Source organism: Ptychodera flava, chromosome 5, assembly GCF_041260155.1.
Source record: "Ptychodera flava strain L36383 chromosome 5, AS_Pfla_20210202, whole genome shotgun sequence".
Classification (NCBI taxonomy): domain Eukaryota; kingdom Metazoa; phylum Hemichordata; class Enteropneusta; family Ptychoderidae; genus Ptychodera; species Ptychodera flava.
The window spans coordinates 45,348,358-45,375,165 of NC_091932.1; the positions used below are offsets into that span (position 1 = coordinate 45,348,358).

The window sequence follows — 26,808 nt, forward strand, 5'->3', positions numbered from 1 at the left end:
GTGTTAAAGTTTTAACTAAAATGTGAGCATTAGTAAATCTTGACACTGTCAAACTATGTATCCAGGCAACTAATTTCTAAAACACCATACTCCCTAAACTCCAGTTTTGCATAATTATCTGTAATTAGTCATATATATTTTGATGATGTTATGCAGTTTTTCTAGTTATTGCGATGTGACGTAAACGAAAGTTGTTTTTACTTTGAAGTAACTTTGACGTTTGCTTTCTTTAGCCAATGGATTCGGGATGCACGTAGTCGGTGGTAAAGTCGGCGCGAACAGCACTCTCGGAGCTTTCGTCACCATGGTAACGGAGGGTGGCCCTGCTATGGTTGAGGGCGACATCAAAGAAGGTAATCCTTGTGTTGAGTGTCGCCTGCCGCAGGTTTCATTTTAATTCCCATCGATTCCTGTATGTGGCCATTAATATACTCCTCCAATATATGTTGCTACGGCAATCCCTTTACCAGGCCACGGTCTCTTCTTAAGACTTATACCTCGGTACCTTTACTTAAGCATTACAAAGTCTCTACTGGCGCCTGTGTTTCGACATTTTATTAGCTCTGAAGCATATTACTGGGAGATGGGTGTTTTGAATCAATACCGAGAGATTCCTCCTCTAATTTTACATCCCTATTATCGCTCACATTCAGATCACAGGATATTAGAAAGAGATTGCAAACAAGAAACGAAATTCGCCGTGGCAAAATACGCCACAACCATGGGTAATAAAGATACGCAAGACATGAGCTAAGAGCTTTGAACGTTCCCTTTTTATGGCTATAAGATTTCCACGATAATAAAGGCGGTTTTCTCTTCTGCATCTCTACTCCGTTTTTTTTTCCGACGCTATTTCGATATCTTTTCGCCACATAGGAGATCAAATTCTGGAATGGAATTACTTTTCACTTATAAACAAGACATTTGAAGAAGTGAAGGACATCCTGGATCAATCAAGGGAGGAGGTTAATATCCTAGTGGCCCATAAACGAAGGTGAGAAATCCAATTGAAGGTACTCTGTCATATGACGCTGAAATGAGTTTGGGATAGATAAAAAATCACTTGTACATGCAGACAAGTCAGCAAGCAAGTATTCATTACGCAGTAACAGTGTCAAACAGAACGACCTTCCTTTCTGTCACTTCAAGATTGATCATATGGATAATTACACACTATTTTTCGTGAAATCTTTGCCGGTTGAGCCTGCTATTATTTCTACTGGATGTGCAGTCACAGTGCTTTAATATGTTGACAGTTGATTTGTAATCCTGGTCATCCCGCTTTATCTTTACCACAGAGTGAGTCACACTAAGCTTGGCCGACGACTGAGTGACAACTGTGAAAGTTCGAATCAAACCATGCAGAAAGCAATCGACTTAACACGTACTAGTAAGTTAGACATTAGAAGGGGGTTTTGAACATCGCTAAATTGAAGAATAAAAACGAAGGCCATGTATTGGCACTCCATTTAGGATACAACTTCTCAAAATATAGCTCTATTGTTCACTGGAATAGATATAGTATTGCCAAAAATATAAGAACACGGATGACACATAATCATAAATATTTTGCAAGGTCACTTGTTATTCTTATGACAATTTTTCCTTTCTTGAATAAATTCAAGGAGTGCAAGGAACAGGTAATTGGTATTGTTCCTTAGCAAGCTAAATATGGCTACAATTTCCTTGAAAAATCACGACATTAAAATAATTTCTAAAATGAAGAAGTAGCACAAGCGACAAACCTTTAGTGTGTAAGAGATCTATAGTTGGCACTTGTATGAACGTAATTGGCTGAATGTACAATTGCCTTGTCATTCACAGGGTTAGCCAGTCAGGTGAGCGAAGATCAATACAAAGAACTCTTAAACACGCCAAGCACGCCAAGGAGAAAGCTTCCTAAATCGCCAGTAAGTATCTAGCGGAAAATAAGAACATTTCAAGTACGTCCCTGAATAATTGACCGCCTCCAGTGAAAGGCAGTATTATACTGTAAAATGCCGAGGGGAGAAGCGACGACATTGGAAAGATTATCTGTTGTCTTTGAAAACGTCGTTTTTGCGTAATGGTGGTATATTTTGAATTCATGCGTGGGTGGGCGGCAGGATGCTAAGAGGAAGTGGAAACTGTCCCCATGGCAAATTACCGTCAAGACATTGAAATCCGATTTTTTATAGAAGCAAAACGCTATCAATTATATTATTTTTGTTCCTGTACGACTCCGAGTCAACCGTACACTCGGACGTTTTAAACGCAGAAGCGCATCGACCGTATTCGTGGACTGTCATGATCTTGATCGGCAATCGTCGGTTGCGGTAAAGCAGCAGCGAATACTTTTACGCGCACATCAGGTTGCACTTCGTCAGATTAGTATGGAATGACGTCATTTAAAGTTGTCATGAAAACGTAACATATTGTCATGATTGTCAGTACTCCCTTTTGAACACTTTTGAATACAGATAGTACGCTACAGTAAATTAAACATTTTGGATATTAATTTGTTTCTATTTCCTGAAAGATCCCGCGTTAACTGCCTGGTAGCTGCAGCTTTCTTGCTGTTTAATTTTCTCAAGACGTCCTCCACTCTCTAAATACAGCACCACCTTTTATTTTAAACAAAAGAGCCTTTTTCGGAGTCTATTTGAAATCCCAAAGTAACGTATCAGTATATACAACATGTTTCGGGCCGGTGTCAAATTTTATTATGATTGGGAAAGTTGTTTTCGAAAATATTATGCTTCTGCACTGTTAAAAGCTTTTAAAACTGAACTTTTCATCGTAATTGTCATTTGATAGAGAAGATCTCTTTGCTGTATCTCATTTGTATTGTCTGCGCACTGCATACAAACAACGTTCGGTGTTTTCATATCTGGCTATATTTACCTGATACTTTCTGTCCAATCAAATTCATTGCTATATTTACCTAATACGTTCTGTCCAATCAAATTCATTGCTATATTTACCTGATACTTTCTGTCCAATCAAATTCATTGCTATATTTACCTAATACGTTCTGTCCAATCAAATTCATTGCTATATTTACCTGATACTTTCTGTCCAATCAAATTCACTGTAAATTTACCTGATACTTCTGTCCAATCAAATTCATTTCTATATTTACCTGATACTTTCTGTCCAATCAAATTCATTGCTATATTACCTGATACGTTCTGTCCAATCAAATTCATTGCTATATTTACCTGATACTTTCTGTCCAATCAAATTCATTGCTATATTTACCTGATACTTTCTGTCCAATCAAATTCATTGCTATATTTACCTGATACGTTCTGTCCAATCAAATTCATTGCTATATTTACCTGATACGTTCTGTCCAATCATATCTGGCTATATTTACCTGATACTTTCTGTCCAATCAAATTCATTGCTATATTTACCTAATACGTTCTGTCCAATCAAATTCATTGCTATATTTACCTGATACTTTCTGTCAAATCAAACTCATTGCTATATTTACCTGATACTTTCTGTCCAATCAACTCATTGCTATATTTACCTGATACGTTCTGTCCAATCAAATTCATTGCTATATTTACCTAATACGTTCTGTCCAATCAAATTCATTGCTATATTTACCTGATACTTTCTGTCCAATCAAATTCACTGTAATGTTGCCTGACAATTTGTAGCGTCTCGGAAGTTAATAGCCCATTGGCTTGCTCAATATGTTATTATTCAATCATTTCGAAACAGCCTCAAAGGTGCACAATAGCCCTAGTTAAAGACTCCTCATATTGCTGCAAATAATCACAGGCTACAATTTTTGTAGCTGCTTCACTTTGGTCCATATGTATCAATTGCAATTGAAATAACAAACATATACGACTACTTTTGTCTAGCAGAATATTAAACATAGAGAAATAACAAACATATACGACTACTTTTGTCTAGCAGAATATTAAACATAGAGAATATTTGTTTGAAACTTAATTAATGAAAATTGAAAAATGGAGTAATAATACAAACACTGAGCATAAGGTAGTATTCGCCTCGAAAGTGAAAGACTTTTGCTCAAACTTTCCCCGATGAAATTTTCAAACATTCTCTCACCAAATATAGAATAAAAAGCAGAGGTCACAGTGCAAAGTGTTGCACTAGATAAACAGACCAAATAACATTTACCGATATTAGAAATTTAAAATGGCCGCCATCCCTGTGTTAACTCTATGAGGAAATATAAAATTTTCGATTTTCGGAAATTAAGACCGTAATTCGTTAAATATTTCTAACTCCACGAGCTTTTGAATTAGCCCCAATAAGTGGTAGGCCAGAAAAGAATTGTTAAAATTTGAGAGTCCGAATATCTGTCCCCGAGGCGCATTCTAATACGTGATAAATTCAATGCTAGAATGAATACAAAGATATTTCAAAAGGTTGGTGATAGGCACTCGTGTCGTGAAACGTGATTGTAGGTTACTAATTATCCCCGCATGATTTTCTCAGGTGGATATCAAAGCGGAGCAGACCAAGGTCTCCGGACGTCTCAACATTTCAATCTTACACAATGAAGATGACGAAGAGTTAATTATCACAGTTTTCCAGGCAGAAAATCTACCAGTGAGAAGGACGACAGGGGATCACCTCTCTAATCCCTACGTGAAAATCTATCTCCTTCCGCATAGAAGGTGAGTTACTCTAGACTTGTTGAATTAATTGTACATATGGTTAAACAGATCAGTCCAGAAATGTATATGACTCCCTTCAAGTGAAAAAGTACGTACCTATCCGATGCACATCTACTTCTTATATATCCTTGTGCACAACAAACGCAGAATACATAAAATGCATAAATACATGTATAGATGATAGCGATACATACAGAGATACATGTGCACATACATGAATGCACACATGTACAATTCAGGTTGTGGATATAGGCCAACATATTATCATTAGCTTTTACAGAGCAACGATCGAGATTATCTTTACATTTTCAATTACTTCATGGTATGGTACGGCAAGGCTATTCAGAAAGACTGAATCAGTCTTCTAAGAATAGTTAAAGTAGCTTCTAGAATAGCTGCTGGAAGTTATATCGATCTTTCTCTTTACGCCGCTCGCCTAGTTCTTAAATCTAACGAAGTCATCAATGATATAACTCTCCGCAGCTCGTTTTCGAACACCTTCCGTCATAGAAACCTTTACAGTTTTCAAATATTGGACATCTGTTATTACCCATTTTGAATAAAAAAGTTCAAAACTGCCATAGTATAGATGAATTTTGGTGTTGTGAGATGTTTTCAGTTGTGATATTGTACCTAACAGTTTTAAAGGGATTTTATCTTATATTCTTACTATGTTCTGTTTATGATGAAGTGATTGCATAATTATGTGTTTATAGATTTATTGAAAGGGGTTTTAGCAACTGCAAAGCACTTACGTTCATGAGTTTGTCGAATTGCAAGTCAATATGATGACGATGCTTATATTAAGAATAATAATGTGGACGATGACGACAACAATGATGATGATGATGAATAAACCCACATATTTGCCCGTACATACACAGATACATAGGTAGATAGATAGATAGATAGATAGATAGATAGATAGATAGATAGATAGATAGAGAGAGATACAGACAGACAGACAGACAGACATTCTGAAATTATTTGTCAACGTTTTCGTATATTTAAACATTCATAGAGTATTCTAAATAATAACTATTCTGATGATCTCAAAAGACCATTCAAAGTATTGAGCATTTCTAATCATGTGGAATAGTTTCATTGAGCTTTTACGAAGAAAATTTGCGATATTGCCTTGGTTAGTTTCTAGGTTTTCAAAACACCGTAATTACATTAGTATTTCACTAGTGCTTGGATTCGTAAATTTGTTAATGCATCCACAGCTATTCGTAATGACGGCGTCGCTTGTACTGACAGATTTGTTGTTATCGAAGTGAACATTTCCGACAGTATAAGCTGATTATCTGCCCATTCCGATCCATTACAGAGAGTTGCTGCGTTTTCGTACGGACACGTCAAATTCTTCCAGTAATCCTGTATGGAATAAAACTTTCGTCTATCCGAACATATCAAAATTGGAGGTATGTAACGTTTAATAAGTGTGATGGAACTCTTTATTCATCATCATAGCCCGGATTATTAAATTGTCGGCTTTGCTTTTTCTTTGCTCTGTTTGTCTGATTATGCTTACGCAATCAGTGTGACAGTATGGAATAGCTATGATTTATTTTCACTCAAATGACGGATGAACGTGAGAAGTAACACAAGAACGCTCAGGTGTGTGAGACTCCATACTTATAGTGACTTGCATGTGAGACTGTAAAATTGACAGGACGAAACTTTGGAAGGGTTATCCTAACTGACGTTTACAAGACAATAGCGATGGAAAGAAAACACCTCTTCTTGTAAACGACAGCTGACAATTTAAAATGTCTATTGCTGCAGGCCATTGTGAAAAAAGGCAGTCTACGAGGAAAGGAAGCGAGATTTAAAACTCACGTACCGCATATAAATTGTATTAGAGTATAAAAGACACATATAGTCAATGGAATAATGAACAAGGTCTTCCCTTAATAGCCTGCAAGGACATTCGTTGGCTTGGCACGATTTTATCAAGACTTACCGGGTTTGTGCGTTCAAACACTCTAAAACTGAGTCTCAATGGTACGCAGTATTGTGCAAGCGCCCTGCCTACTTACAGTGGCAAATGAAGTTACAAGTTATAACAAATGCAAATGTCTCATTACAGCTTGAAAATCATTCCCTAGAACTAACAGTCTGGGATGACGTACCGAATGCATTGAGTGAATTCATGGGCGAGGTGAGTTCTCACAACAACAACAACAACAACAACAACAACAATAAAACAACAACCAACGAAAATCATAGTATCAATTATGATGATGATAATAATAAGAACAATAAAAATAACACCACCACCAACAACAATAATGATAATAATAATTCATGTAATTTTCATTAGTGCATTTCTGATGAACCAATTAGTAGTAATATTTAAGCAATAACGTACCCCCCTCAGCCCATAATAGACGAAAGCAAAATTTGCCTGACATCATGTACGAGGCGAAGCTGAGTACATTATGGAGTGCAAAGTTTGCTTGAGTCCATTATAGACTGTGAGAGGATACATTATTGCCATTATTTTATAGTCTTGGCAATGCCAGTACGTAGAAAACATCTTGGGTAACAATGCTGGATAATCGAATACATTATCAGTAATAATCTGACGGTATGCCGGGTATGACGTCACGAAATTCACTGGTATTGACAAAGATACAATATAATATTATTCAATCGCCAATAACCGTCTTCCACTTCTGTATATACTACACAGAGCAGTATTGCTGCAAACGGGTTTTTTTTTTATGTTCAAGGTAATAATACCGACAAGCTGCTATTTCTTATTGTCAAATGTATACTCCAATAACGCACTTGGTGAACGCCTTGCGGATTCAAACCGTAAAGGAGTAGAGGTATTTTGTTGACACTCCATGTGCACAATAATTTACGTCGGTAAAATGTGATTCTCAACAACAACAAGCAAGCAGGTACTTCTTATTTTCAAGTCGATCTCTACGTCAGTTTGACAAATCGGCATTTTTGATCTCAGCTCGTTTTTTTCTATTATCGCATCCTATTCAGGTTCTTATCGACCTGCGGGACTCTGCCAGTGAGCCTAGATGGTACGACTTAGCCGAGCATGACGAGAACAGCCCTCCTTTACCTAAACCGTCCCCGAAGTCTGTCAGAAAGGTATCGCCATGCCTTAAACCGGAACAGACGATGCAGGCCGTAATGTACCATGCAAAGATGCGTGAACGATTGCAGAGGTCAATGTCTATCAGTGAAGCTCCACCAGGTAAGCAGTCGCTGTTAGTCTCCAGGCTCCGTGTGTGTAAGACAAATATTATAGCTTCGTTTAATGCGAAAAGGGTTCAGCACGAATTTGAATACATTGCGAAAATCACATTTTTAAAATTAATTATGGTGCCTGCAAATGTGTAATAGATAAACGGCTATTTTTAGCTATTTAACTGATTTAACCATAAATTTATTGTACGCAATGTTTCCCTATATTCTAGTTCGCTTACCTTTAGTCTGTATTTAGTGAATGCGCCTCTTTTGTGTACTGATGTACACCAGCTTAATTGGAAACGTTCAATTCATAATTTCTTTGCGTGTTTTACACTTTCTTGGGTGTTTTATGTTTGGGAAGGGGGCTGTGAATCAAAGACTAATGCATCCATTTACTTTTATTATCGACGCTTTCTTGTCCACAGCCTAAATGAGAATCGCAAAAACAGTATGGGGCAGATTTGTTTGGTAATACGTTGCCAATAGAATTGTTACGTGGCGCGCTTTTACACTAAACATATCGTATATCGAAGACAAGCATTATTAACTGCTTGCAAATCCCTGCATATACTTCTCACATTGTACATAAAAATAGAAAGCCGTGATTATTTTCGTTAAAATACCAACAATTCAAAGGGTGTGGTCTGGAGGATACATTTAAATTTCTTAAAACACTGCCACCGCGGTATTCAAGTTAATAACAGTAACAGAGTTGATTGTTAGAACAAGGGTCTGGATAATCTCAACAAAACACAATTTTCATTTTCTAACGGTGACTGATTACAAGCATTCGTCTCGATCACAAACCACCGTAGATGAGATACACGGAATACGGGTAAAAAGGTTTGAATAATGAGCAGTTAGGTGAATTTGCGTATGGCATAAACACGATTGGAACAAATTTGAGATAATTCGATAGTGAAGTAATGTCGGTTTAATCTGCAAATGTAAGCTCATCTGCTTTTCCTTTTAAGAAATACACTTGTTTTTATGAGTAATTTGTAATATTGCAACATTCAGCTATAGGGCACCTAGTAATTTTGATAAATTTGAAAAATATGAAGATCAAATCCTCCCAAATTTGTTCCAATCGTGTTCATATTGGATAATTGAAGAGTTGTAAAACAGCGCACTGCCACGATATTTTGAGGTTGAAAAGGTTTAGTGTGTTGATAAAGAGTACTTTCACCAATGGTGTGTCTTCGATATCAAGACCATTTGGGAACGAAGTGTGCAGTATTTCATTGGATATACTTCCCAATCATCTATCTACATCGGTTTGTACATCGATGGGGTCCATTTTTTGTGATTTGTTAAAAATTACAACAACTTTGAAGTTTCCTTGTGAATGATTGTGACGAGTTGGCTGATATTGTGTGGATGTCTCCTAATGGAGTCACGATGGCAACGAAACCGTAGCTTAGATATCTCATGCTTTCTTACATTAATTAAAATTGTCGAGTTAAAGTCATAAATCAAATGTACAGGAAAGGTAACCTCTTGGCCAGCATTCTCCACTTTTGGAATTAAGAGTAATTGTGTCGCACAAGCAATGACTACACCTCGCACTATTGATCGGACGAGACTAGAATCATTTACACGGGCTGATCTCTTTGGCAAGATCTCAAAGATTTTCACTTTTCGACTTTGAACAAGGAGAAAATGTCACGCTAAAGTTTCCCTCATAATGTCCGACGAATCGTGTTCTGAGAGAAACTGTGTGATATAGCGGCCTACTAAAGTTGCAGTTTGTTCCAGGTTCATAGGTTTTATCTCCGCGATAAAGGTTATTGACATTATTAAGAATGCGATAAACTCGTTTTCTACGAGTGTGCTGGCAAATATTTGATCTGGCAGTCTGTCAAATCATTTTAGTTAACTTAAGTGTTAAATGCGAGAACCTTGTGCCTCCATTTTATAGAACTCCAGTGCCAAATGCGAGTACCTATAGTACCTCTGTTCCACGGTAAACAACGATATATGTGTGTATTGGATGATGACAGGAGACCAGGGGAGGTACAATCTTTATCCTGTTGGTTATATGAGCAGATCTATCTGTAATCTATCTCGGTGTCGTATGACTGTAGTATATTCGACATAGAATATTTTTGTCAAATGAATACAATTGATGTATTCATGTGCTGTGATGGCGTAGACAGTGACAATCATACAGGTACATCTCAAAGTGTTTGAAACAAAATATTTCTCATTTTAGAGTTTTGAATACGACACATATACACGTTATGAACTCCGTCATCCATTAAGTCTTGGCGATTCATCGAAACAAATCTCTAGGCTGCTACCAAAATCGTGCGATGTAACTGGAGAAGTTCTTAAGCGCACTACAGTTGGTGACAGAAATGCCAAGCTTACCTGTCAAAGTTTAGACATGGAGACGTTATGAAAATAGAGAACTCTGTAAAGTGTTAGATGTCTCGATGACGTGATAAAGCTCTACTCTGGGTGGAGAAGACACCGCTTGGTTACTGGACTTGGTAACTGCGTGTTGTTGCCGTAGTAACCGTCATTGCTGCTTACGAACAAGCGCACAATAGTCTCTAAGTGATTTCATGTGGGAGATTCACCGCTGTATTCTTTTCTCATGCATATGCCATAGCAGATGAAGGCAAGGCTCAAACCAATATAGGTGACTTTGTCGCGTTGGAAAACTGACAGTTTGAACTGAGATGTGAAGTTTTTAAGGATAACTTCGTGATTTGGCTCCTCTGTACACCCTTTTAGCATATTCGCATATATGACTGTGATATCTTCGCTAAGTGACTAGGTATCGTGCGTTATGTTGAGAATTTACTGAACTATCCTGAATTTTATGAGTGGATTGATTTAAGGTTTATTTTTTGACAAGTAAGGTATATAGCTGTAAAAATTATGATAACATTACCTCGCCAAATCACAATTGTTTTGAGTAATTACAGACTTTCTTCTCTCACTCTACCAGAGGAGAACAGTGACGAGGAAGAGTTTCCGGGTGCCAAGAATATCAAACCGCTACTTAAGAAGCTGGACGAGCTAAATGTTGACGACAGTGACGCATCTTTAAGAAGATCGTCCAAAAGTTCAATCAAAGAAACTGACAACCTAAGTATGTTGAAATGTTATACGTTATACTAATGAGTGAAATGCTGAGATCTGTCATTTGTCCAACAGTTTCCTTTCGGCGTGTCAAATTGTCTCAATTTTTAATTATTCTCAACAGAAGCTATTGTCAGGTCACGTGGGTACGTAAATATTAAGTTTCAGAGTCATGTCTCAGTCTGAGTTATATTAAAGTAGACAGTTCGCCTATCGAAATTGAATGACTTAAACTTTTGCACAAACTTTATGTAAGATAAGTTTAAACCATTCCCTTTCGAAATAGATTATAAAAATTAAGGGTCGCCGTTCAAAATTTGGTATTTCAGAAAAAAAAATTACCCAATATTTCCGATTATTTGAAATTCAAAATGACCGTCATCCCTGTTGTTAACTCTCTGTTAACTTTGGGGATAATTAAAAATTTGGATTTTCAAAAATTTTCACAAAAATAAGCCGGTGAAAACTTTATTTACTCTGTGAACTTCGAAATGACCCCGACAAGTGGTAGACCCAAAAATGCATCGTAAATGCTTGACTCTGGATATCTCAGTCCCCGAGACGCATTCTTCTTTAATGAAGCTTGTCAAGAAAAACAAAAGGTCAAACAACAACAATCTTTACGTCACTGCAGACACTTTATTCCTTGAGTTATTGGTCAATTTTAAAGACGCGCATCTTAAACTTAGTATGTATATCGGTCTACATATGGTTTCGTTAAATCCTTCTTTGCGAGCTTTTCATTTGAGTTTTAATCGCTTGCAAAATGGTTCTTACCGTGACCTTAAACGTAAGGAAATTTCGCACGGTGACTTCCAAATGGTACAAAGTCGTATTAAGTACACATGGCAATGGTGTACTTTTTACAGAGTAACAATGTCCATCTTTTGATTCCTTCTGAAGAAGTAGAAAATGAAAGTTCTAGGGTAGTTTTAACACAGACGAAGAGAGAGTTTATTTTTGTACGTATTCAGCTTTATGTTGCCATGGATGATCTAAAGCTCGGTCATCCGTTTTCAGTAAGGTGAGGAGATTTTTGTTTGGCATTGATACAAAAACTGCTGGCTGCTGAAGAAGATGACGACTGTCCATGGCAAGTTAGATTCGTAATTGATGACGAGCAAGTCAACGACCTTTAACATAATGAATTAAAATATCACTAAAATTATTTAACGGGTGGAAAAGCAACTGTGAAGACAATATCGCTGAATTATATGTATATATAATATATTATATGTTTCATAATGTATACGCCTATTTGATGAGAGACATGCGTTAATTCCACTTGAACAAGAGATGATTGTATTAGGAATAGTAAAATGGAATGGGCTTATATTTCCATGCCATAACAAAGAACAACTATTCAACAAAGTACCATATTAGATATACAGCACATCTAAACTTTGTGCATTGACCTTGAAACTTTTTAAAACACGTTTCAATCGATTATTCTACGCTGCCAGAGACACAGACAAAGTCCGAAGTATTTTGTTCTTGTCTGCGCTGAGATACATTGAGGAATAGTCGTGAGTGATCAAACGTTAGTTTTTCGATTAGCATACTTGATGGTGATCACTCATCCTTTCATTTTCCCCGGGAACTACTCGACATTAAGCAAAATAAATTTCGACGCAATGTATCACTAAGGCTCACAAGTGTAATTGCTTTACTTCAAGTTTTTACATCACCACAATAAAGTATAATTTGCGTACTTTCGTTTTCACAGACAAGAAAGGACTAACCCTAATACTGGCTACGATTTTATATGTATACTCTAATACTCAGTATTGTTTAAACAGTTTCAGTTCCATGCTTGGTTACAATAAAAATCTGCTGATTGTGCAAATTGCATGAATAATATATATTATAGCCCAAACAAGGGACTATGTACCCTCGGGGCAGGAGACCATTTGCCCTCCTTACGTCGGGCAAATGGTCTCCTGCCCCGAGGGTACATAGTCTCTTGTTTGATCTATGTTTTTACTACATGCCTCTCTTTAGTTTCACTCCAAATATTTTGGTTTACACACAAATGACAATCAAATGTTTTATTTCCATGTCAGTCGAAAATCTGTTGAAGAAGTAGAACGATTTTCATCATCGAACGGCGCATTGATATATTTGAATCACTGTTATCTGGTTTATTGAATTTTTTGCGCATAATTCTGTAAAAAACAGTATTTCCTATGTAAACCATGTATTTTCATAATTTTTTAAATCCCGAAGTGTTCAAGTTGACAATAGAACCGGTTCACTGTCAGTCTAATGATGGCTATGAAGCCTGCGATGCCATCAACAAGTTAGTTACCATCGTATCCTATGGAGCGCGCGACATTCGATATACGAGGCATGTAATAATGGAAGAAGAATCAGTTTATAATGTAATCAAAATGCCTGCTTGTCAACACGCTTCTTGTCATTCAGAATCTCATTGATGTTGTTAACTCCCTTAAATCTGCACCAATCTGTAAACACAGACTCAAATGTGTCACCAATATGTGCTTTCTCCAAATAGGTGAGCGATCCGTGTCATCAAGTACTGGAAGCAGCGTACAGACCGGTAGAAACCGAGCTTCCACCGCCCCTGAAGATGCCATCATAGGTTTGTTTCCATGGTTACCTCTCATTAATGGTGTATCGCAGATCATTTTCAGTTTCAGTGAATCCCTAGAGCCAGCGAGAATAGCAATAGCTTGTTAAGCAGAATGTTATTTTGCTAACCACTGACACAGGCAAATATCACGAAGCATTGCCCTAATGTACCAGACATTAATACCTATCATATTCTCTTGACAACTAAACCCGACCCTGAACAAGATATTTCTGAACACGTCACAGAAATCCAACTGTACATTTAAGAATATATAGCGGATTAGTCGTTGTAACACCCCAATTATTGCTATTGCTCAATAAACTAAGGTAGCGAAGAAGAATCAAATGTGATTTGGGATGTTATCCCCAAAATATTTGACGGCCTGAAAATTGATGTTTCTTGCAGCGGCGTTTCAGAATTGTCAGCGCACCATTAGTGTACACGTCGGTGGGCAAATGGGATGCAAGCTGTACAATTTGCCGGGGTGCATATTCTTTTGAGACTTGCAAGAGGTAGTATGACCCGCCTCGCAATCAGCATCTAATTTGATGCTCTTGCCTTATGGCGTTTCAAATCTTTAGATGCAAACACACCAATTAAGAGGTGAAAACAATAAACACAGTCATTTAAATAGTATAATTGACAAAATCAGCAATGGTGAAAGTAGTGTGCCAGGAAAGGTGGTTTCGGTATCAAAACCAGAAACTTACAAAGTGTTGTGTGTTTTGGTGAAACAATATTTGGCTCATTCCTTGTCGCAGTGGAAGAATTCATCAATATATATTTTTACTGTAAAGTATTTGTTGAGGATATTTCAGTGAAGTTTCTGTGATAGAACTGTCATAGCTCACGCGCTGCAAAACAGCTTCCCGATTGCGCCAGCGCAAAATCGTACCGCCATATTGAAATTGAAAACGGGAATTGAAGTGTCGGTGATGGCACATGGGAGATTGATGTCTTGTTACCGCTTAGCAAAAACATATTAAGAATCTACTCGGCCAGTAGCCAATATTACACACTAAAACGGACCCATTCGAGTGTGAAGATGTGCGCGTTTATTACATGCCTCGGCGTGAGTGCAAATCTGTTGTTGTTGTTGTTGTTTCTTTATTCCTCCTCAAAACATGAGAAGAGTTACATCAACACATTAAATTACAGAGGTATTAAGGGAAAAAGTTACTCAAAAAAAACCAAAAAACCCCCACTAAATTATACAAGTAAGCTTCTGACAGAAAGCAATACACGGTACTGAGTTCAGTTCTCAAGGCACATTTGCACAAAGTCCAGCACAATTTCTTGAAGAGTTGCTTGTTCATCTGACTGCTGGTAGTTAATCATGTAAATACAATCTCCTAAAATATTACTAATAAAGTCAAGGTCATTTAAGTTGTAAAGTGTTGCAGAAACAGTAATGCTCATTTTGTCGAAAAGACGGTTCCAAAAAGAGTCTCTTGCTATTGTTGTATGACAACAGGAAGTTAACAAATGAGTCAAAACATCATCAACTGTATTTTGACACTTAAAACAGACTTCATTTCTAGGAAAAGTGAGAAGTTTCATAATACTGTAAACAGTTTCACGGCGCTCAGGAAAATTGCGTAAATATGTGTACAAGTGAAATGGAGCCAACTTAGTGTGCAATCGAGAGTAAACCAGCATATCATCTCTACTTTCCAATCTTTGTCTCCAGCAATTATTTTCATTCTCATGGATGGCATCATTCACAATTGTTTTCCAAATAGGTTTTGGCGGGAAATAGCCAGTGGCGCAAAATTCATCAAAAAGCATGTCAGATCGTATTTTGAAATTATCTTAACAGTATCAGCAATAAATCCTAAAGATTTCTCTGTAGAAGACAGTTTGAATTCAAAAAGACGATGTAAAAAAATACATTTTCTTGTTGAAAGAATATTACAGTTGCAAAGATTTCCAAAAAATAACAGTTTACATTTGTCAATATAGGCTTCAATTGAAATTAGACCTAAAGCACTTAAAGCGAAGTCAGTGGCAGTTCTGATGGGGAAACCCTGTATGATTTTAGCAGCATAACGCTGACTTTTCTCAAGCATAATCAGCTCAGTTTTTGTGAGAGACCAAAGCTCACATCCATGAAAAGCAGCTGGAAGGCACACACGTTTCCAGACTTCACAGCTAAGAATTGGATTTAGACCATGCGGTCCAATACCCACACTGCGAAGCGAGTTTATCAATCTCCTGGCTTTTTTACAGGCAGATAATGTGCGATCTATCGAAGATAGTGTATTGGTAATTTGCATGCCAACAATAGTGATAGAGTCGACTTCTGTGACAGGAGAATTATGTAACGAAAGATTGCGTTGGTGGTGGCGTTCTCGCTTTGTTTCTCCGAAAACTAAAAGTTTACTCTTTGATGGAGAAAGTTGCAGTCTCCAATTTGAACAATAAGCACAAACTATATCAAGTAATTTCTGGCAAGTAGAGCGAGTTGGCGCTAAAATTGAAATATCATCCGCTAAGGAGGGCGAGCCTACAAACGAGGAGCCAATATAACAACCCACATTACTGTTTTCCAGTTCTTTGAAAGGTCATTTACATAAAGTAGGAATAAAGAAGTGGAGAGAACACTTCCCTGACGCACACCTTGGAAAATAGGGTATTTATGTGAAACATACATTCCCAAGGCAATTTGACATTCTTGGCCATAGAACATGGTTCGCAGAATCCTCCAAACTTTTGAGTTAAGGCCATCAGAATACAATTTATGAAAAAGTCCGTTCCACCATACTGAATCGAATGCTTTATGAACATCTAAACTACAAAGAAAAAATTTTGCTGCGTCTTTCTACATGGTAATAAATTGTTTCTAGTATGCAGAAAGCTGTCGTGATATTGCTTTGACCCGGTTGATAACCGGCTTGTAAGGGATGCGGAATTTGTTTTTCTGCAAGCCAGGGCTGTAAACGCTGTGAAATGCAAAGTTCAAAAAGTTTCTGCAGTGAAGAAAGCAAGGAAATGCCTCTATAATTTGAAGCATCGAAACGATTTTTGTCACCACCCTTGAAAATTGGAACAAGGAAAGCAGTTTTGAACGAGAAGGGAACATATTCAACGGTGATGATTGAATTGAACAGGTGTAACAAAGAATTCACGAGTGAAGGCCCTCCGAAGATAATATGCTCATACGTTAAATTATCAGGGCCACCTGCTTTATTACGTTTTAGTTTCCCTATAGCACGCGTGATTTCATCAGCTGACAAAGGTTTACAAAGAATGGTGTCAGTATTACGTTGACTGTCTTTAACCAATTTACGAATTTCGTTATCGATCTGGTATTTAAAACGAGCTGAGAACACTTCATCTTCTGACGGTTCGTAAAGTTGCTTGAAGTGGTGTGCGAATGCATTTACAACACAGTCGGGATCAGAAATTTTCACGCCATTAACTTTCAGAACTGGGAAAGCGTCAGATTTTTTTCTGCGAAGGTTGATGCTACGCCAAAAGAGAGACTGATCAAGTTCTAAACAGTTTTCAATAAAGTCATACTTTTCCCTTTCAGCTTGGCGTTGTTGTTTTCTTAATTCTCTCCTAAATTCACGTTTAGAATCTTTGTACTTGCGAAAGGATTCATGTTGTAGACCACGAGGCATGTAATAAAATATAATTGCCTGAATACTTGGGTTTTTGTGGCCCTCGCAGCAGGAGACAATTTGCCCTCCTGGCGTCGGGCAAATTGTCACCTGCTCTCGGGCACATAAACCCATGTATTCAGGCAATAATATATAAGAGTACACGAGAGATGCTGGCTGTACACCTAGAGTAAAACTTATATTATCATTATTGCTGTATTTTATGCTTTTGTCCCAGCTATTAGTGCAAGATGCGAGGTATAATGATATTCAAATATGCAGATTACATTAATGAGCATTGTTTCGGTATTTAAATTCTATGCCAATTACCCTTAATCAATGTGGAATATTCATGTACCTCGGATCTTGCATTGTATATTTGTCCCAGCTCAGAGTCATCGTGGACAGAGCAATGTCCTTGTAAAGGGAAAAAAGAGGGAATAGAGCCTGCCGAAAGTAAAGTTATTCTCGAAGTTTAAACGATTCATGCAAAATACGGATTATTTACACTAAACATGATGTTCTTTATGCAAGGAGATCGACATACTGATCATCGTCTGAAATACTGTACGATAACGATTGTAAGAGCGAGACGTACATATAAGCTGTTTAAATAGCTAATGTGTGACTCGGCCAATAAGGACTTGGAAGATCGTGTTTGAATTTTGTAACTCAACACTTTTGAACATTTGCAACACGATGCCCCCTAAGACTGTTATAAATTGGCCGAAAGCCTTTATGCACATAAGCTATGTGTGTGACACTCTGATATTACTTTGTAATGTACAGCGATGTTATCAGGTTGATTAAGTGCGGGTAGTCTCATGCTAGATGAAAATATATCAGTGTTCTACACAGAAATTCTATTATCTTCGTCATTAATGGTATCGGCGATTGATACCTTAACTGCCTACGACCCTCCGATATCTTATACCTAAACAGAGGATTGCAATTTGAAGTCAAGTATCTGTAGTTCATAACTCATTTGTGGATTACGCGGACGACATGTTGTTACGTGCAGAGAAAACGAACAAAAGGGTGAACTCAGCAGTTTACGTTTAAACAAAATTTATTACGAAAACAAACTAATTGCTAAGTCAGGGACAGAGTACAAGCTTTAAAAGTGTACAGACTACTTATCTCAGCTGGGACGGCAAAGCTCCAGTCTCAGAGTTGTAACAGTCAGTCGGATGAATGAACAGTCCTTTGGCTTGCAGGCTTGAATTTGCACAAAGTCCACAGTATAAATCCAGCGTTGGCAGTGAAGGTCTTGAAAAGTCTTGAGAATGACTACTGCTGGAGTTTAGTAACACACAAGAGACACGATCCCAAAAGTCTGACTAGAAGCTGTGCACGTCCCTTTTATAAAGGCATATAAGAACAATCTAGAACTTTTATTGACATGCTAATTACTGTTCTAAAATTATCTCTCTTACACAACTAATCAACTTTCCAGAACATTCCAAACATGACTAATTGAATTCAAGGTTGTGAGGTCATTAAGGGCAGTGACCTTGAGAATGTTCTAGACTAATTGAACTCAGGTCATGATGAGTGTGGGGGAAATGACCTACATAACACACCCCCTCTTCAAAAAGAAAATTTTTCAAAGAAAAATCTTTCTTTTACAAATGTAATCTTGAAAAGGATTTAAGTACTCAAAATTTTTTTTTTACTCTAAAGTAAAATTTCTTGAAAGTGAACAACAATAAACTCAAAAATAAACTCTAAATACGAGAGAGACAGTCTGCAATTAAATTGTCTCTGCCTTGGATATGTCTAATGTCAAGATTAAACTCCTGTAACATTAAACTCCATCTTAGCAATCTCTGATTTTTGCCTTTAAATTTCTGCAGAAAAACAAGAGGGTTGTGATCAATATAAACCACTATTGGCTGATTTGAAGAAGTACATAAACTTCAAATGCTGTAAAGCTAATATCAAAGATAAACACTCTTTTTCAATTGTAGAGTAGTTTCTCTGGGATTTGTTAAATTTGCGTGAAAAGTAGCAAACAGGATGTCCCATGACTATCTTCTTGCAATTTGTTGTTGGAAAACTTGAAATGGCACTGAATTTGGCATAAAGTATGCACGGCAAAGTCCGGTTATTTTTACTGAGTTCGATAAAGTCATTGTTCGGCAAATACTTGGCTTCCTCCTGGAGATATTCCGCTTTCGCAGGATTCAGTCCGTCTGGATGTTGTTCCACTGGATTACTGTCGCAGACATCTTCGTTGTGGTAGATGATGTTTGTCCTCGTTGGAACATCTTGGAACAAATGTTCATGGATTGGTTCTTTCAGCTGTTGTTGTTGTTCTGGCTGGAGGTGTGCCAACTTTGTAGACTCCAGCTTCTCCAGGATTTCTGAGTTCTGAAGCTTGACCGAGCCCAGCTTTGAGTTTAGAGTATTTTCACTCAAGTCAGTTTCAGTATCACTATCTTCATAATGGTTTGAACTGACTGCACTGACAGGCTGAGTTATAGTAGGATTATCCCTATCCAAATATGGCTTAAGCATATTTATGTGACATAGCTGTTTTTGTTTTCGCCTGTCAGGTGTTATTATGATGTAATTTAAATCACTCAATTTCTTATCAATTAGGTATGGTCCAAAGTAACGAGCATGGAGTGGTTTGCCAGGAACCGGAAGTAGAACAAGAACTTTTTGACCTGGTTCAAACTTCCGTTTTGAGGTGTTTTTATCATATCTGGTTTTCATTGACTGCTGAGATGACTCAAGATTTTCTCTGGCTAATTCACATGCTTTAGAGAGTTTTGTACGAAAATCTGACACATATTGCAAAATATTCAGACAATCATCGTCGTCAGACAGGAATTTCTCTTTAACGAGCTTAAGTGGGCCACGGACTGTATGTCCAAATACAAGCTCAAATGGGCTAAAACCAAGAGACTCTTGAATTGACTCTCTAACAGCAAAGAGCAGAAAATGAATTCCTTCATCCCACTGTTTCTCTGTGTCAAAACAGTAGGTCCTAATCATGTTTTTCAAAGTTTGATGAAATCGCTCAAGAGCACCCTGACTTTCTGGATGATAGGCTGACGACCTATACTGTTTAATGCCTAGCTGATCCATTACTTGTTGAAAATACCAGACATAAAGTTGGAGCCTTGATCGGACTGGACACATTTAGGGAGGCCAAATAAAGTGAAAATTTGACTAAAGCTTTCACTATAGTCTTTGTCTTTATATTTCTCAGTGGTATGGCTTCGGGGAACCGAGTTGATGTACACATAATTGTCAACATGTACTCATTTCCTGATCTTGTTTTTGGTAGGGGCCCAACACAGTCTATTAGTATCCTACTAAATGGTTCTTGAAATGCAGGAATTGGCTGTAAAGGGGCCTTTGGAATGGTCTGATTTGGCTTTCCTACCATTTGACATGTGTGACAAGTTTTACAGAAATGTGCTACATCCTGCCTGAGATTAGGCCAATAAAAGTGACTGAGAATTTATGATACGTTTTCCTGACTCCTAAGTGACCAGCCCAGGGAGTTTCATGGGCCAGGCGCAATATTTCAGCACGGTAGGGCTTTGGAACCACAATTTGATGTTTTATAGCCCAATCGTCATCAACCAAAACATCTGGAGGTCTCCATTTACGCATGAGAATACCAGACTTGTATAATAGGAAACAGAGCTATCTGAAGTTTTACCTTCATCATCTACCCTGTCAAACAAAGACAAAATATCTGGGTCTTTGTGTTGTTCTGCAATGAGATTTGATCTAGAAAATGTCTGACTTTGGTCAGCAGAAGTTTTACTGGAAGTTTCAAATCCACGAGGGATAACGGAATGATCCGTGTCAAACACCTGACTGAGAAAGGTGTCATTTAAGTCAACATCTGTGACATTATTTTGAGAGTATTTTGATTCTCGGAAGTTTTCTTTGACATGGCTCGAGTAATGGCACATGAAGGAAATAAATCGGGTATCTCTTGTTCAATTGGCTCTGGATCCTGATCTAAACTAGGATTATCAGTCACAAGTGGATTAGTAATGACCTTGTCCCCAGCAAGGTCGTTTCCAAGAAGAAGGTGAATCCCTTCAAAAGGCAAAAAAGGCCTAATACCTAAAGTCACAGGTCCAGAAACAAAGTCCGAAGACAAATAGACATTATGGAGAGGAACAGGAATGTAGTCATTGCAATCTACCCCCTTAATAAGAACTTTAGAACCTGAAAATGACTTTTCAGAAAATGGCAGGGTATCTGCCAACAAAAGAGACTGGGAAGCCCCGGTATCTCTTAAAATTTTGACAGGGGTAGCGGAAGAAAAATCACTAGAAAGTGATATAAAACCATCATGAATAAATGGTTCGAAAATACCCATAATGCTATCTTGAGAAGAATTGACCTTGACCTCATTAATTGGGGATGAGAGGGGTTTAACCTCAGAAAATGTGTTGCACACATTATTAGACTCTAATTGAGTTGATGAAGAAATAAAGCCGGTGGGCTTAGATCCACTTTGACCACTTTGACCTTCACGTTTTCTTTTCAATTTGAAACACTCTGACATTAAATGGCCGTCTTTCTTACAATAATTACAAGAAAGTGTACCAAACTGTTTGTCAGAAGGAGATTGAGACTTGGGATCTGATGATGTGGGAGTGCTACTTGAACTGTGTGAACTGCTGTCATTTGATTTCCTACTCTCCTTTGAGAAATTCTTGGATGAAAAGGAGGAGTTAAATTTACCTGCATTGTTTCTGTATGAAAAAGACTGGGATGGTTTGCTGAGAAATGAAGATTTGTGGGTCAATGAATAATCATCGGCCAAACGTGCAGCAACCTCTAATGTATCTGCCTTTTGTTCATTGATAAACGTCTTGATGTCACTCCGGATGCACCTTTTAAATTCCTCAATCAAAACAAGCTGTCGTAATTTGTCATAATTCTGACTGACCTTTTCAGAAGAGCACCAACGGTCAAACAGTTGTTCTTTTGTTCGAGCAAATTCAACATAAGTTTGATCCTTCACCTTCTCACAATCCCTAAATTTCTGACGGTAAGCTTCAGGCACCAACTCATAACCCTTGAGAATTAATTCCTTCACAGAATCATAATTTGAAGCCTGCTCTACTGACAACTGAATGTAAATTTCTCTGGCTTTACCCACCAAAGCACTCTGCAAAAGCATAGACCAGGACTCCTTAGGCCAATTCAGACTCTGAGCAAGTTTCTCAAAATGGAGAAAATATTTGTCAACATCCTTTTCTTGGAAAGGGGGAACTAACCTGAAATGCTTAGTGATGTCAAAACCGTCTGAAGGGAAGAATTTTCCTGACTTTCCAAGCTCTAAACGTCTCATTTCTAACTGCAGTCGGTGTTCTGCTAATTCTCTTTCCTTTTCTTTTTCCTCTCTTTCTTTATCCCTTTGTCTTTCTTCCATTTGCAATTCTTTTTCTTTCATTTCCAATTCCCTCTCTTTCTGTCTTTCTTCCATTTCTAACTGCATTTGTATTTTTTCTTTTTCTAATGCCTGTCTCTCCTTTTCCATTTGTAATTCTTTTTCTTTCATTTGTAATTCTTTTTCTTTTTCTAATGCCAATTTTTTTAGCTCGAAATCTGCCTGTATTTCCAATTCTAATTTTTTGAGTTCGAAGGAAGACTCAGGCTCATAATCTTTTAAGGCAGACTCCCCAAAATGGCCAGAATTAACTAAATGTTTTGCAATCTTGAACTGTATTTCTCGCTTGCGCATAGATCTTTTGACATCTACTTTAAGGAAATTGGCCAGTGCTATGAGGTTGTCTTTTCTGAGGGAATTAAATGTGTCCTGATCAAGGTCATCCATAAATTCGTCTGGCTTGAATTCCGCCATGATTGAATTTCGCTGAGTTCACAGTATACAGTAGTTTTGAAAAGGTAGGCAAAATGTTGTCAAACGGCTCAAAATATTCGTCTCCCGGACGAGCCCCCAATTTGTTACGTGCAGAGAAAACGAACAAAAGGGTGAACTCAGCAGTTTACGTTTAAACAAAATTTATTACGAAAACAAAACTAATTGCTAAGTCAGGGACAGAGTACAAGCTTTAAAAGTGTACAGACTACTTATCTCAGCTGGGACGGCAAAGCTCCAGTCTCAGAGTTGTAACAGTCAGTCGGATGAATGAACAGTCCTTTGGCTTGCAGGCTTGAATTTGCACAAAGTCCACAGTATAAATCCAGCGTTGGCAGTGAAGGTCTTGAAAAGTCTTGAGAATGACTACTGCTGGAGTTTAGTAACACACAAGAGACACGATCCCAAAAGTCTGACTAGAAGCTGTGCACGTCCCTTTTATAAAGGCATATAAGAACAATCTAGAACTTTTATTGACATGCTAATTACTGTTCTAAAATTATCTCTCTTACACAACTAATCAACTTTCCAGAACATTCCAAACATGACTAATTGAATTCAAGGTTGTGAGGTCATTAAGGGCAGTGACCTTGAGAATGTTCTAGACTAATTGAACTCAGGTCATGATGAGTGTGGGGGAAATGACCTACATAACAATGTCGACATTAAAAAGTAATCAAGGCCTATCAAATTGTAAACTGCTCTGCAACTTCGCAATCTCACACTTCTTCCCTACAGTAGTAAGGGACTGTGGAGGGAGTCTTCGTGCAATGACTGTAAAACACCTCATGTTAGAAGAAGATTCATGTTTAGAAGAATATTCTTGATTGAACGACATAGAACCCTAGTTCTTAGCATAAAAGCTCACCGTAAAGGGACATAAGCTGTAACTTGTGGCAAGTGTTTCAGTATTCTGCTTCTGTATATCAACTACCGTGTCTGACCCTAATCCGTTTGTCATGCTGAAATTTCGAGTATTCTTTTTGTCAACACAGCTTGTATGTGTGTAGTGATCATTGTTTATTGTTTACAAAGGAATTCTAGTCCTGACTTGAATACAATTTTCAACGTTAACGATGGAGATTATACTCATATAGGTTTTATTGATATGCTAAATACTTGGCATTAAATTGCAGTTTTTAGGGATTCAATGCAGAAGTATCGGGAAACCACAAAACAAAAGTACTGAAGAAATAGCCAAAAGATACAGCTTATGGAGCTTTAAAGGGAATATTCTCGGAGTTCCATTCCATACGGAGTTCCATCACTTACTATCAGTCCAGGATAGATTCAATGCTGTGAACAAAACGTCTCACGGACCTGGTAATGTTTTACTTTGAATGGCTATAATTATTGGACTGGTTCTGATGTCATACTAACACAGACTCGCAGTGTGTTCTTCAGCGAAAAACACGGTACGATGAAAAGGACCTAAGATTTCATGAACATTGTATTTGGCAAGTGACTCTGTACTACACGTCAGTTTTGTCACGATTATATAACTGTTCCACTGCGTACTTTAAATGTGAGGAGCAGTGTGGGCAAAAGTACACCTTACAGCAGTAGAAACATAATGTGGAGTAATGTAAAACAGAATGTATGTCAGCGCATAATCCTATAGCAGTATACAATCCCTTCAGAGAATTCGTAAACCGTTTGTGCTTGTTTCTCTTCTCTTCGTGCAAACCCTCACGTTTTACGTTTTTGATAGGGTATTACTTTAACAATAGCTTTATCGCATCTGCTGTGAGCAAAACTTTTATTCGACTAGCACAGCGATTGATTTCTTAGAACACGTAAACTTTGCATCTAGGGTTTGTACGTGCCAGGTTTAGCAGAGTAACGATCGGCAGAGCTTTTTGCATGTTGTTCGATTCTTTTGCAAAAAATGCAGTGAAGTGATATCTCTATCTCTCTCTCTTTCTTGGATTCTTCAATAGCCTTGGGAATAGTCTTGACCAGCTTAACATTATTCATGCTTTCAACCCCTGGATTCATTAAGTCGTTTACTTTCCGATTCTCGTAGTCAAGAAAGATACCATTGATATGATAACATTTTCTAAGATTTAATGCGTTGTTTCCAAGGCGACAACCTTGATTACAGTCTTGATATCGAGCGTTATTCACTGACACGTGGAGATTATAACATTGTGGTCGTGGATAGACCACCCCAAAGCATTGATAATAGCCATCGCAATGCGACCTGGGGCATTGTTATCAAGGGAGGGACTTCCCACGTCACTGCAGCATTCCTTTTGATCTCCCGCGGACAAGTTGTAACATAAAGACCTTCCGTAATTTTGTTTCCTCAGTACAATATCCACACACAATTGCCCGTCTTTCCACCATAATGAGACTTCCAGTTGCCGTCTGTTCAAGTTTGTTGTTATTACACATCACAAACGTTTTTCGCTAAGATTAAAGTCACTGTTAAAAAGTGCCTTTCATGGCAAAAAAGAAGAACTAGGTCTGCCGTTTATTGCAAGTGCTTAATTACTAATGACATGTTATTTCCCAAAAAAACACTACTTATCTTATGTAGCCGAGCTAAAAGACACAGTACTTACAGTAGTTTGACTTAGTAGAATCGCATACAGTGTATTTGACTGACGCCGATATATTTTAAACATATATGTTTACTAGTTCGTAGAATCAATGCTAAGTATGTCAGTTGTATAGGGCGTATACGGGTCGGAAATACCACAGCACCAATCGACCTTTCGGGTTAAGGAACCAGCTATTAAAGTATTGAGAGGTATCAAAACATGCCAAAGTCCAATAGCCTTAACGTTCCTGTTACTTGTTATGATCAAATCTATCGTCGCTGTTCGATGCGATGTCACAAAATAAAGGCTCCCACTTGTCATAAATTAAGTATCACTTTATCACTACAACTTTTTCTACTTCACGCTTTAAAGATGTAAACTCACTTTTGCAAAGTCATTTTCTGTATTAATATGTGACAATTGGCAGCTATGATACTTGCCTACTGGACAAGACATTTTTTACCCATCATGCAAGAGTCCACAAAGATGCTGCTAAGCATATGTAGCTCATCATGTTGTTGCTATACAACGGTCACAGTTAACGTTTGAAATTAATGGGCACGCAATTTTTCTTATTTATAGACACAAATAGCCCTAATCTTACTCCCCCAGCATCACCAAGTGATACTCGGAAAGACAGAGGTAATTTTCTATGTCATAGTCATGTCACTCAAGTCAAGCCTTCATTGTACATATCTCTTGTTGCATGGAAAATACTAAAGCATGCTTAAATTCTATAGTGTTTTTGTCATGTCCAGTGCGCTCAATTTGAAAGCTGAGTGGATGTGCTCACTGCTTCCTGTTAATCTTACATCACTACATGTGGATTGTCCGCAAGACCCTATACACAGTAGTGAATAGGCGGTGTTCCGTGCTTTGTGTCTATTTCCTCCTACATTTCCATTGGTCACTTTTAGTTCTGGCTTGTTTAATGTGAGATAGCGTTTAGGTATACGCTGGCCATGCCTGCTTCATGACATTTTGCATCGGTCAATGTCTCGTGTGGTGTTATGTCACTTGAACATGTTATTCTTTTGTGAACACTACTAATGACATTGGACTGACGGGTCATTGAGAAGATTATAACGAACATACACATAAACGTCAGCTGATTTTACTTACTTTATTATCATTGAATAAAACATATATGGATTTTCGCAGACCGACGGTTTGTATGCAGACTTTGTGGTGACGAGCGTAGTTCGTTAAGCCTAGCTGCAATTTACATCCGTAATGGTGA

At 37.7% G+C, this 26,808-nt stretch overlaps 1 protein-coding gene across 5 annotated transcripts in view; it reads left to right on the forward strand.

Moving 5' to 3' along the window:
* The window catches only part of LOC139134092 (regulating synaptic membrane exocytosis protein 2-like), a 78,160-nt gene that overhangs the window by 36,190 nt on the left and 15,162 nt on the right, over positions 1–26,808 (forward strand). For 3 of the 5 annotated variants that reach the window (XM_070700996.1, XM_070700994.1, XM_070700998.1), the window contains exons 7-17: positions 234–353; positions 877–994; positions 1,299–1,390; positions 1,825–1,910; positions 4,465–4,646; positions 5,977–6,070; positions 6,739–6,810; positions 7,653–7,869; positions 10,825–10,968; positions 13,474–13,560; positions 26,151–26,210. In XM_070700996.1, coding sequence (XP_070557097.1) covers positions 234–353; positions 877–994; positions 1,299–1,390; positions 1,825–1,910; positions 4,465–4,646; positions 5,977–6,070; positions 6,739–6,810; positions 7,653–7,869; positions 10,825–10,968; positions 13,474–13,560; positions 26,151–26,210 — 1,272 coding nt within the window. The remainder of the gene's footprint in view (positions 1–233; positions 354–876; positions 995–1,298; positions 1,391–1,824; positions 1,911–4,464; positions 4,647–5,976; positions 6,071–6,738; positions 6,811–7,652; positions 7,870–10,824; positions 10,969–13,473; positions 13,561–26,150; positions 26,211–26,808) is intronic. The other 2 variants (XM_070700995.1, XM_070700999.1) reach the window with 1 other exon arrangement.